Source organism: Ochotona princeps, chromosome 14 (assembly GCF_030435755.1).
Source record: "Ochotona princeps isolate mOchPri1 chromosome 14, mOchPri1.hap1, whole genome shotgun sequence".
NCBI lineage: Eukaryota > Metazoa > Chordata > Mammalia > Lagomorpha > Ochotonidae > Ochotona > Ochotona princeps.
In genome coordinates, this window is record NC_080845.1 from 23253525 (window position 1) to 23267286 (window position 13762).

Here is a 13762-nt window from a genome sequence, read left to right on the forward strand (position 1 = left end):
ACTAGGTAAAGGCAACTGCCTCTACAAACACGGACTAGCCTGTTGAGTCACTGGTTTCAAGCCCAATCAGGTAAAGCACAGAGGACAGATTGGAGAGAAATCATTATTCCATTTGTGCACAGGTACGAAAAGAAATTCTAAAAGCATAAACTACAGTGCCTTCCCCCAACGCGCTCCCCTTCTGCCTCTGGCTTCTGTGCACTTGGAAGGGGAGCTGCTGCCTCCCAGTGCTCTTGCTCCTGCCCACACACCCCATTATGTTACAACTCTGATAGGATGCTTGTTAGATTTTCAAGCAAGAATCTGTAACACTCTTCATTTCAGATTTGTCTTCCCAATGGCATATTTTACAGTTATGAAAAGCAACTGCGGTGAGTAGGCTGCAAGACTGAAAATGTGTGATGCTAAATGAAACAACAGCCAGCTGTGTGCGAGGGGACAAGGACAGACAGAAAGGAAACCAACGATGAAGAAAGGAGCCCAACTGTATCAAAATACATCATATTTGTTGTTGTCGTTTAAAACTTTTAGAGCATTTTAATACACCGTTCTACTTAGCTTAATCACTCAGATTGACAGCGCCTCTCCCAGGTCACTCCCCCAGTGTACGTTTAGGGACTAAGTCTTGCAGAAGAAGGGGTTGGAGTAGGAATTTACATAATCCGATTACTGGAGGATTAGGCTTGGGCAGCTAAATGTGTGTGCTTGAGCTAAAACCCTTACTATTCATGGCTCTCGACACCCCCTGGAGAGAATGCACCTGCGAGTGCTGGGAAGGCAACCAGAGGCTGGGAGGGGAGGTCAGGTCACTAGGAGAGCTTGGCCACTGTGGGCTCTCTGGCTCTTCTGGTTTAACTGATCTATCTGGATTAGCCTATGGACACTGGCTCTGCTGGCTCATCGCACGAGTTGCCAGCTTCAGGAAAGACCAAAGCTGAGGTTTCCTCAGAAGGGATTTCTGCCAGGCTAGGCTGGTATAAGGCCAAGGTTATTTTGGCTAGAGGTCAAACTAGAGGTCCGTTTTATGTCATTTTAAAATTCCCTTCCTTCCTTCTTCATTTTTAATCTCTGTCCCAACCCCTGACTCTGTGTACTGAGGGGTAATGCATTCATCCATCTCTCCATGGATCTGGCCATCCAGTCATCCTTTCTCACATTGCATATGCATCCACCAGTCATGCAGCACCTGAATTCACTGGCTCTTGATATTTAATAGAATTTACTAGCAAATCCTCCTAGGTACTTTGACATCTGAGTTTTAACATTTTTAGATTCATTAGTAGATTTACATAGACTTATTCAATTTTCTTAAACTTTCTCATGCCTCGTGTGTCTATGATTTCTCTGTCCTATCTTCATTACCTTTGTAGAGTGTGTGCAATTTGTTATTTTCTAAAACATTTTAAATTATTTTCATTTTGTTTGAAAGGAAAAGAAGAAGGGAGGGAGAATGGGAGGAAGAGAGGAAGAGAGGGAGAGACAGCTTCCAGCTGCTAGTTCACTCCCCGCAATTCTTGTAACAACTGGGACTGGGCCAGGCCGAAGCCACAAATCTTGAACTCCATCTGAGTCTTGCATGGGGGAGGCAGGGACCCCATCCTTGAGCATTACCTGCTGCCTGCCAGGGTTACTGTTGTCAGAAATTTAAAATTCAAACTCAGGATTCAAATTCAAAAACTTTGATACAGGATGCAGGCAATCTCAGCGGTGTCTTTTTTTTTTTTTTTTGTCTGTCAGCAGCACTGTTACTTCTTTGTTTTTAAGGAGAATGAAATTTCACAAGGAAGACACAGATGGCAACATACCCACCTCCAGCAAAACAACAATCCAAATAGTAAAAGAGGGAGTTCTGAGGTCATTGGTAAGTGCCAGGGACACAGGAGAGACGCATGACCAACATCTTTAACTTGCAGGTGATGAAATGTCCGAGTTGAAAACCCAAAATGTAGCAATCATAGGTGTTTTAAATACTCATGTTAGTCATAATGGACAGTCTTAGGACAAGTGTCACTTTGAATAATGGAGTCCATGGGACATTGCTTAGCACACAGGGGGCTTCAAGGTGACTGCGCAAATAGAATTAAAAGATATGTTTATCTTGGTGCAAAAAAATTCAAATCCATCCATAGCTTTTTGACACATATTTTCCATGAATTTTTTGAAGAATCATTGCGTCATCTCACATAATATTAGGAAGTGATATGTTAACTTCTGCGCAAAATACTCACCCCAAATTAATTGTTCCAAGAGAAAAAAAATCCCCTATCTTTGGGATTTGTTGTTATGATTCCTACTGTAACTTGTACTCTCCCTTTATCGAATCTGCTCATTTTGTTTCCCTGTGCTTCTTGTGTTCCTTCTCCATTACCATCACCACTGCCTTCTTTTATTCCTTGTAAAAATATTCCAAATAATGAACTCTTTTACAACAGACCTTTGCTGATATTTTGTTTCCAGTTGTTGTATCACTGTTAAGAGTTTCTAAAGTCCATTTATCATTTTGAAAGCGTTTTCAATTTATTTGCTGTCTTTAAAAATTTGCTGTATTTTTGATGGCCATGTGCTATTAATGTATAGTGGAGTACAGTTTAGTCAGAGATACACCCTGTGCGTTTTTGGCTGTGTATTTGAGAGTCCTCTCTTCTGTAAAACATATAATCAGCTTTTACCAATGCTTCATCGATTGTAGAAAAGGAAGTATATTTTGCTTGAGAGGTGAAATGTTTTTGTACAAATCCATGAGTTCATTCATTTATGTTCTTGGGAGTTTGCATCTTTATGATTTATTAAAGGGAGAGCTGTGTGAAAATCTCCTTTGGCTTTTTGTGTCTGCTCCTTGCTTTTCGGTTCTCACGCATGCGTGTTGAAGAAATGTGCATCTTTTGAAGGATTGCTTTTGAAGCATGAAGGCCCATGGAAGTCTTATTGATTTAGGGAACTGTACCCTTTATCATAATAAAACAATCCTCTTTGTCTTGCTTTTTTGTAATTAATTCCATCTTGTTTCATATTAGTGTTCCAGCACCTGTTTGTAAATTTGCATTATAAAATCATGTTATCCAAATTATACTGTGTGCCCATTCTCCCCTAGTTACTTTGTCATATGCAACTATTTGTTTTTTTGGGGGTTGACTATATTGGTGTTTTAAAATAAAAAGATTTATTTATTTTTATTGGAAAGTCATATATACAGATAGGAGGAGAGACAGAGAAAGATTTTCCATCTGTTGGTTCACCTCGCAAGTGGCCACAATGGCTGGAGCTGAGCCAATCCAAAGCCAGGAACCAGGAGCCTCCGCTGGGTCTCCCACGCCGGTGCAGGGTTCCAAGGCTTTGGGGTGTCCTCAATTGCTTTCCCAGGATACAAGCAGGGAGTTGGATGGGAAGAGGGGGTGCTGGGATTAGAGCTGGTGTCCATATGGGATCGTGTAAGGCAAGAATCTTAGCCACTAGGCTACTGCACCAGGTCCAACTATTTTGCTTTTTTTAAAGGAGCCCCCATCTTCATGTTGATTGTTTTTGGCAGGGGAACCAATCTCATTCTTTAACTTCTACTTTATTGACTACGTTATAAATGTCATGAGGGTAAGAACTCAGTGTCATTGGGCCCGGTGGCGTGGCCTAGCAGCTAAAGTCCTCGCCTTAAAAGCCCCGGGATCCCATATGGGCGCCGGTTCTAATCCTGGCAGCTCCACTTCCCATCCAGCTCCCTGCTTGTGGCCTGGGAAAGCAGTCGAGGACGGCCCAATGCATTGGGACCCTGCACCCGCGTGGGAGACCCAGAAGAGGTTCCAGGTTCCCAGCTTCGGATCGGCGCGTACCGGCCCGTTGCGGCTCACTTGGGGAGTGAAACATCGGATGGAAGATCTTCCTCTCTGTCTCTCCTCCTCTGTGTATATCTGGCTGTAATAAAATGAATAAATCTTTTAAAAAAAAAAAAAGAACTCAGTGTCATTAATCATGAGAGCCCAAGAATTGGACCACCATAGCCCAAAGGTGCTGTTGATCAAACATTCGTTGAAAGAAATCAAAGAAGCTCTGCTTATTTCTCCAACCTGCCGTGCTTCCTGACAGCAGACACAGAGGCTGCTTCCTCAGGTCAGTGAATCAAGGCCATCAACAGGGACTCTTGGGGATTTTGTTTGTTTGTTTTGTTCTAAAGGGAAAAAGAACATTCTGTCTACTATATGGAAGGGGCAAGAAAAGACAAGACAGGGTTAGTTAGGAAACCATGGCAGGAAAGCCCATGAGAAGCGATGATGGTTGGAGATTGAAGCGATGTCACAGAGCATCAGACTCCAACTTCTTTCCTCACTTCACTTAAACAAGTGCTGGGTATCGTGCCAGGTATTTCACCCATATTTTCTCAGTTGACATGGGAACATGTACATTCATCATAAAGTTATACGACAAGTTATCATGCTGGACGAAATATTGTTCCTAAACAGGTTAAGTAATAAAATGTAAAGTCGAGAACAGGCCTTCAGTGCAAAGCTGACTGTTTCGCTAGTGGTTCTTAGACATCGTTCTAGCACAGCCTGCAAATCCCCATGACCATCAGTGCTACTGGGGGCCCACAGGGAGACTGAAGGCTCCTTAGCTTACACCCTCCAAGGGTTTTCTTGCCTCCCCTATTCCATCTCATTTTTGCTTTTCATATCCCAACCTCTGCAGCAGAACATTATCAAGCAAGCAGCTGCCAATGAGAGCAAGTGGCCCAGGGAACCAGGGCATGTGGATGGCAGCAATGCAGACATGGCTCATGTCTTTGCTTGAATAGCAATACTAAAATGTAGTAATAGGCATTTACTAGAAGTACTATATATACCATATAATGTGAAACCACAGGGGGGAATTAAACTTACACTTCTTTCTCTGAAGGGAACTTTCAGTTGTTCTCTCTCATCTACCCAATTCAGTGTTCTGGCCCCCAGTTTGCCTTTAAGCTACTTACACCCTGTGCTGCTATGACACATTCATTTCCTTGTACAATTTGGAACAAACAGAGCCAGGACTGGATGAGGGAGATGTCACAGGGGAAAAAAAAATCCTCTTGAATGCCAGACCTTCTTTTAAAATCTTAACCCTCTAGCATTTCAGATCCACGACCCCTTGGTTATAAACAACCACTTCCCACCCCTGTCCCATACATCCTCAGGCAGGTGTTTCTGTCTAGAACAAATGTTGACTATTGAAGCATAAATCAGGACACATAACTGCTTCAAGTGAGTGGGTATTTCTTCCCATAGTTACCAATCAGAGGGACACACAGCCCTGGGTGTGCCCAGCTGCTGACAAGACCCGGTTGCCTTGGCCTTAACCTGGTACGCCTGGGGCAGGGCATGCTTGTGTTGTCAGCCAATAAATCCAAGCAAGGGCAGTGGGGGAAAACAAGATGGGGGGAAAGTGTGGAATTGGCCAAGACCAGGTACTGATGAAAAGAAGGGAGACTGGGATTCCTTTTGCCCCTTTTATTCTCCAGTCTTTGTGTAAGGGACATGATTCATCAGCGGTCCCCAAGATGGGGATTTAGATTCTCTGTGAGCAGCAGATAAGGCGGCAGCCTCCTTGCAGAGAGGTAAACTCATTGAATACTCCCCCATAAAGTCAATACAGTCAGGCTTATCAGCTGTCCTCATTCCTCACTCAGCCCCTTGGGGACCAGACTTGAAATAAAGGCCACAGCTCCAAAGTCTGAGAGTAAAGGTACAGGACTGGGCAGGGAGGGACCCCTGTGCCCCTGGGCTGCATTTCAGGCAGGCCAGGAGCGGGTGGAGGGGGGTGGCACCTGGCTAAAGCAGCCCAGAGCCCCCAGCTCCCCAGAATGACAATTGCCAAAGCAAACACACACACCAGGGGCTGAAGGAGGAACCTCCTTATCCCACAAATCCAGCAGATGTTTCTGGGCAGCCCCACTGGGGCATCTTAAGAAAATTAGAGAATGACTGTTCTCATTTTTGCTTTTCATAACAGATAGTTCTCCACTACCCCAAAACATTTTTTTTTTAGGTGAATGGGTTTCGACTTCTTTGTATGCTTTCTGAAATAAGTAGCTACAAACTGGAGTTTCAGCTCCATTTCGAGACTTAGACTGTAGCTGAAGCAGCTGCAACCCATGCTTGGCTCCCATCCCACTCGCTCGCTCGTCCCTACTGCCAGGGAGTCCAGGCTGCCTCGGGCTCGGGGAGTCAGCGAGCCCTGCTTCAGCTCTCTTGACCGACTCAGGCAACGGTAGAACACACATGTTCTGCTTTAGTATGGCCCAGGAAATCCACGGAGCCCCACAACTTCTTATGGAGGCAGAAGGTAGGGATTGGCAAGTGAGGCCAGTTGTTAGCGAGGGCTACCTTCATGAGCAACTAGAGCAACTCCTTTGTACCCTCTGAAGCCCATATTCTGCAGAGTTGAACAGAGAATTGGGAAACGAGCACTAATAAAGACCTAGGATTTAAAATCTCTAGTAGGCCTGTCTTCTTTCCCTTGTTCTGCTCTCCCCAGCTCCCACCATTACACCCTGTGGCACTAATCATTGGGCTCCTCTCGACTCTATTTTCTTGCCATATTCCAAAGGTTGTCTTCGAATTTTGGCCGTGTATCCTCATTCTAGCCCCATCCAGACCTCACTAGTGGCTCTCTAGCTCCGCTTCATCTACCAGGGCTTTTTTCCTTGGCGTTCAAAGGGCTGTCTTAATTCCCTAAAACCCTCTAGATAAGAGCCTGCCTTGTCACCTCACTGGTCTCTGTCACTTTCAGCACTGCTTTGAGCTCCACTTCTCAGACACCACTCAGTCTCCTCTACTCACTTGACCTCAAGCATTCTCAATCTGGAACCCTGGCATTCGCAGATGGCATTGGCGAGGAATTCCAAAGAGTTCTCTTTCCTGAACCATTTAGTCATTACCTTGTCTAAGCTTCTGTCCCAGTCCTTCCAACTACTGGGATTCCAGGGTCTTTGGGACCAGTCTCACTGAGCCCAAAACCCACAATCCTACTCTGGCCTCGACACATTCACAAATGTTCACTGGACCTCGGCCTTTACTACACTGCCAACAAGCAGCGATCAGGCCAAAAGTGCTTATGAAAGGCAATGTGCTCCAGTTAAAATCTTTCTCCATTTTCTCTTATCCAAATTTATAAAATATTTAGTATCCATCCCCCAACCAAGTCTGTTCCATGCTCATTTTTCTAGATGCTTATTTCTAATTATCCATTTGTGGGCAGATCATCCTGCTATTCCCTGAAAGCTATTGTGACTTTTCTGATTTGTTTTCCTTTCTTCCATTTTTTTCCAGTTCACTAAAAACACATCAATCTCACTGACCCTCTTCCTGCTCTCCTTTCCAGAACTTTGTGTAGCCTTGTTGCTCAATTTGTCATTTACAAAATCTGGTTCCCTGACCTCAGCAGGTTCGTTGAGACTTAATTGTATTAAGTGTTTTCTTTTAACTCCATTATCCTCTTTCCTGTGGATGGTCTCTGCACCTGTGCCCCTTCACAGCACAAGTTCTCAGGACATGGTCCTTCCCTCGGGTGGGGTGGTGGAGGCCTCTGAAACAGAAGTCTTACAGAAAAAATTGTGACATGAAACTGTCAAGAAATCACAAGTTGATAGGATTTATGCCAAAGGCAGGAAAAAAAAGCAAATGAAAATAATATTGGTAGGTATCCTTTATTGAGCATCTACTATGTACCAAGTAGTATTATTGCAAATTTCCTCCAATCTTCCAATAATCTTCAAAAGCTCCTGAAAGTCTTACTAAACCCTCCAGATTTGCATTGCTCAACATGCTACATCATGTTATTTAAGTCTCGATTAGTTACATATTTATTCAGTTTTATCAAACATTTCAGGTACTTAATAGTCACTGGTGGCTACTGGCTATAGATACATATCATTTCCACCATCATGGAATGCTCTTGATACCTGCTGATTTCCCACTAGGATATGGGGAGAAGGATGTTCCTAGCAAATAATCACTGGAATGATGACAAAAAGACATCCTGCTAAAAGGAAACTTGTTCCTTTGTAAGATGATATTCAGTCTTTTTTCCCTGCTCTATAGGATCCAGTGGATTAAAAGATTGAGCATTTTAGGTTCTAAAACAAAGTTACACACTTGTAAAAGTAACTTTTCTAATTGTATATGAAAAACATTGGATGGTGTGAATTTCTTTTGGAAAGTACACCACCCCATTACCTTTCCTGTAAAATTCCCTAGAAAATACTCTGTGCATTATTGAGACTACAGAATAAATTTTGAATTTGGAATTTTAGATTAATAAAGTGATTAAATATTAACTGAAATTGTAAAGATCTAAGCACAATGACACCAGCTCCTAAAGGCCTTTTGCACATAAATCTGTTTGAATGTCAACTACAAAAACCAAAGAAAAATTTTATTTTGTGTGCAGGGTGGGGGATTTCACTTCCAATACTAAACCTGAGTTTATAAAATTTCCTTTGAAAAAAATATTTGCTTATTTTCACTGCTTGCAAGGCAGAGCAAAAGCAAGAAATGCAGAGAGATTTTTCATCTCTTGGTTCCACTCCCTAAATGCCACAAAAGCTAGGCTGAGGTCAGGTGCACAAGGTTCCAACTGGGTCTCTCACATGAGTGGCAGGGGCTCGAGTGCTTGAGTCATCACTGCTGCCCCCAGGATGTATTAGCAGGAAGCTGGATAGAAACAGGATAGCTGGGACTCCAACTGGCACTTCAATGTGGGGAAGTGGGCATCCCAGGTAGTGCCTTAATCCCTCTGCGCACAACACCTGACCCAACAAGAATGTACACAGTTCCTACATGAAGAATTGGAGGACAGAAAAGTGAAAACAAAAAATTGAAAAACCTATCTTTAAAAAAACAGAGAGACATGATCATGCCTTGCATTTTTATTATGAAGCATGTTAACCATTGTTAATACTTGTAAAACATCTAAGGACACTTTTAAGTAAGAGCATAATGAAACAAAAAAATGGTGAACAGTACAAAATTCACAAAAAATGATCAGTAGGAGTTAATATCATTTTAAATTTTAGTTATTCTGATAGGTAATATCTCGTTGTGGTTATAATTTATACTTTCTGATTTAATGAGGTTGAACAACTTTTTTTCTCGTGCTTTTCATCTGTATACCTCTTCAACAAAATGCCTTTCCGTGTCTTCAGCTCATTTGAATAGATGTATAGGTTCCTCACATATTCTAGGTCCCAGTCCTTTATCTAATATGTAGCTTGCGACTGTCTTCCTCTAGTCTGTAGCTTGATGTTCCATCTTCTTGTATGCTTTTGCACAGCAGGTTTTTAAATTTTAGCTGAAAATATCCATTTTCCCTCATATCAATTTCTCCTCTTATGGAGTGTGCTTTTGCTGTCAAGTTAAGAAATAACTCTGGGTTATGTTATAACTGCTCTATTTTTTTCTCTCAAAGGTTTTATATTTCCATATTTTAAAATTAAGCATGTGATTCACTTCAAGTTAATTTTAATATAATGAGGTGTGAAGCGGAAGTTTCCTTTTACTCGTTTTTGCCTATGGTGTCCAATTACTCCAGCACCATTTGTTGAAAAGGTTATGCTTCCTCCAGTGATTTGCTTTCACACTTCTGTCAAAAGTCAATTGGACACCTTCTAGTGGGTCAATCTCTGAAGTCTCTATTTTGCTTCGTTGATTTATGAGTTTATTAATATCATGCTGTTTTGGTTTTTCATTGTAGTGCTAGGGCTGCTATAAGGACGTATCATGAACTGGATGATTTAAACAATAAAGACTATTTTTTCAGTTTCAGCTGCTCAAAGTCCAAGATCAACATGTTGGCAGGTCTTTGTTTCTCTGAGCTCTACAATGTGTTGGGAGAGGCTCTGTCTTTCCTAGTTACTCACATGGTCCTACTCTGCACCCTTCCTTATCCTCTTCTCTAATAACAGTCACCAGTGGATGGGAGACACACCACATAGGGTTTCATTTAACCTTAATTATATGTTTAAAGTATCTGTCTCCACAAACAGTCATATTCTGCAGGGTTAGGACCTACAACATGAATTTAGAAGGACTCAGGAGAATTCAGACCTAACAATTACCATACTATATTATTATAGCTCTATAGTAAACCTTGATATTGGGCAGAGTGCTCCTTCTCACTTTCTTTGTAAGATATATTCATTTCAAGCATATATTGGTGTACATATATACACACATATATATTTCAGATCAGTAAAGTATAGAATTAACAGAGTAGTCACCAGATTTCAAATCATAAGACGAGTGATCTAGATCTTTCTACATTAAAGTTTCTTCAGCTGCAAAACAAGGAGTAAAACAACCATCTTACAAGAGCAGATCTACTGAAATGTGAAGATAAATGTAGGTCTTTTGATTACAAATATTTCTGTTATATTTTTCCTCTTTGTCAAGATTTAGATTCTGGTAGGGGAACTCCCTTGATGGCCACTGCTTCTAGGGAGAGTGAGAGCTGAGACGGGATGGGCCAGGCTAGGTATGGCTGTAGCACACATCCATCAGCCAGCATGTGGGATGGGTCTGCGGATGAGCCAAGCTGAGCTAGGCTGCTGCACCTGTTGGCATGTGAGAGAGCCAGAATGGGTGTGGGCCAGCTGGGCTAGGCCATAGTCCATATCCCAAGTGGCAAGTGTTGGGACTGGGGGCAAATCCTGTCAAGCTAGGTTGCGGAACTACCTGAAAAGTGCAAGATCCAGAACTGGGAGTGGGTTCAGCAGGGAAACTGTGGGCACCACTCTGATGGGCTGCAGCTCCCACTGCTGAGCCTGAGAACCAGGGTTGGGGGTGGGCCTGGCTAGACAGGCAGTGGCACTTGCCAGCATTAGTGTGGGCTGGAGAGTGGGATTGGGTGGTTTGAACTAGGTTTTAATGCTCACTGACATGTATGAGGGCCAAATGGGACAGATTGGATCAGTCTGCTGCACATACTGATATGTATAGGAACTAGGCCTTGGGCGGGCCTGGTGGGGTTATTGGGGTTCACTAGAACTAGGCTGCAACTTCTGATGGTATACATGATGCCCACGTTTGCTGGGCAGGACTGGGCTGGGCCGCAGCATCCACTGGCTTACATAAGAGACAGGGCTGGGGTTAGCACCAACCTAGCAACTGCAGTTACCATTGTGTGCATAGGTTGATGTGGGTGATGGACTGTGCCAGACCCCATACTGAGAAGCACACATAAGAGTTAAGTCTGGGATCACCAGAGACAAGGTTTCTTTGAGGATCCCACCAGCTGAACCACTGGATGAACTGCAACCATGGGGAGAATTGGAGGATCTATGGTCTGACAGCAGAGTGCATGTGTCAGAACTGCGTCTCCCAGTGGCACAGGGAATGGCATACCCAGATACACATGGAAAATATGGCAGTCCAGTGGGGCCTGCAGAGGACATCCGGTACCATAGCAGAGGAAGGATGACAGAACAACTTGGTCAACTACCCCAGCAAAGTGCTGACAACAAATATCTGGGAGAATAGAGACTCTAAGGCAGACTCTTTCAGCCAATGGACTTTGGAAGGATTTCCTATCCTTGGATTGGTGAGATCAACAGCATTTCAGAATTATCCAAACCACTTGAGCAGAACCCTCAGAGCATGTTCCACCTCAGGGACCCTGGAGTGACACAGGTGGCTGTTCCCCATCCCCAAGTACTGAGGCGGATGAGAGGCTGGAAGTGCATCAAAAACAACAACAACAAAAAAATCTGTTTAGGCCTACTAAAACTCTTGCTAAGATTGTTGACAGACACTGTGTGAAACACAGATTTCATTATAATTAATACCCTTATTGTTTCCCAGTCCAGGAACATGCACGCATCTCCATTTATTTAGATCTTCCTTGACTCTTTCATCTGCATTTTCAGCATACTAAAGAAAATGTCTTGTTCAACTTAATACTGAAATACAGAATCTTCTTTGGGGTGACTGTGAATAGCACTGTTTTTAATTTCCATTTTCGGGCCCGGCGGCGTGGCCTAGCAGCTAAAGTCCTCGCCTTGAAAGCCCCGGGATCCCATATGGGTGCCGGTTCTAATCTCGGCAGCTCCACTTCTCATCCAGCTCCCTGCTTGTGGCCTGGGAAAGCAGTCGAGGACGGCCCAAAGCTTTGGGACCCTGCACGCGCGTGGGAGACCCGGAAGAGGTTCCTGGTCCCAGCTTTGGATTGGCGCGTACCAGCCCGTTGCAGCTCACTTGGGGAGTGAAACATCAGATGGAAGATCTTCCTCTCTGTCTCTCTTCCTCTCTGTATATCCGGCTTTTCAATAATAATAAAAAATCTTTAAAAACAAATTTCCATTTTCATATATCTGCTGCTGGTAGGATATAGAAATACAACTGGTTTTGGGGTGTTGGCCATGAGCTTCTAAACAGCTATGCTAAACTTCATTAGCTCCATGAATTTTCTGTTTGTATGCATTCAAAATGAATTCCTTAGTTTTGTTAATGCTGGCAACAATCTGATCTGCAAATAACAAGAGTTTCATTTATTTTTTTCCCCCCAGCTGTCTTCATTTACTTACTTATTTTTGGCCTTACTGCAGAGTCTAAAACTTCAAGTAGGTTGAATAAAAGGAATGAGTGCCTCTTACCTTGCTCCCAGACTTAGAGAAAACACGCACTCTTCCACTATTAATACATATAGTTTCGGGAGATGTTCTTTATCAAACTGAAGTAGTTCCCTTCTATTTTTAAATGAGTTTTTTAAAAGAACATCAATGGGAGCGACATTTTGCCAACTCCTTTTTTTTTTTTTTTTTGACAATCTTGACATAATTAGGGTAAAAAGGTTCAAGCTCTACAGGAAGATGGGTAAGACAATTAGTTCCGTATTATTTCCTTAATAAACCTGATGTAAAAGCAGATTTTAAAGGAGAAGCCCCGTCCAGACTCCCACCCACCCCAGGTCCCAGATGTGTGGCACGCTCCGAGGGTCTTGCCCAAGTGGTTCCGATAATTCAACAGTTCTGCACTCCTGCCCTCTTGTCACTCCAAGCACATTGCAGTTGCTCTGGAGAGTCCCCTGGTCGACACGGTCCATCATAGCGTTTGCCAACCCTTTTTTGCGGCTACTGATATGATCGTGTGATTTGCTTCTTTAAGTTGTTGACCTGGTGCACTAACAATGACAGATTTCAGACTGAACTCCTGAATATCTGACATAAACCATACTGGTCATGATGTGATTTTTTTTTCCAGATACACTGGATTTTGATGAATCCAATCTTTTAATTAATGTCCTATGGAATTCCATCATCATCACAGTTACTCTTCAAAATTCTATTAGCTCAAAATCTATTAAAGACCTTTCTAGTTCTTTCTTCCTGACACACATTACAAGTCCAGGCAGAAGGGTATTTCCTCTTGCTGCGATGAGCTAACACATTTCATTTTGTTTAACTGCAGATGTTTTCCTGCTGGTCTTTGGCTGACAGGCTTTACCACTGAGAACCTTCTCACGTCCAAGTGTCTGCAGACAGTCTTCCAGAGTTCCAGTTCTTGAATTCCGCAGTATTACACTCCCAGTAAGTTTACTGTTGTATCTGACTATAACTGAATGTTATTTAAATCAGTGGTTGTTACTTGAACTCTGAGTTTTAAAAATAAACACAAAGTCTCTCAAGAGAATAGAAAACTTTATTTAGTCCCAAACTTGATTATATATTAGAAATTCTGATCAAAATTATCGTAAAAGTATGGTCAGTAGTACTGTAAACCATCTGTACGTGAAGATACAAATCAAA

The 13762-nt window shown here is 42.7% G+C and overlaps 1 protein-coding gene across 4 annotated transcripts in view; it reads right to left on the reverse strand.

Annotated features, from left to right (window-relative positions):
- Positions 1 to 13762, reverse strand: part of FKTN (fukutin) — a 93760-nt gene that overhangs the window by 38306 nt on the left and 41692 nt on the right. Inside the window, exon 10 of one of the 4 annotated variants that reach the window (XM_058672993.1) lies at positions 7496 to 7548. The exons of the other annotated variants lie outside the window; for them this stretch is intronic. Coding sequence (XP_058528976.1) covers positions 7508 to 7548 — 41 coding nt within the window. The 3' untranslated portion in view covers positions 7496 to 7507. Of the gene's footprint in view, positions 1 to 7495; positions 7549 to 13762 lie in introns of those variants that run through there. 4 annotated transcript variants of the gene reach the window in all.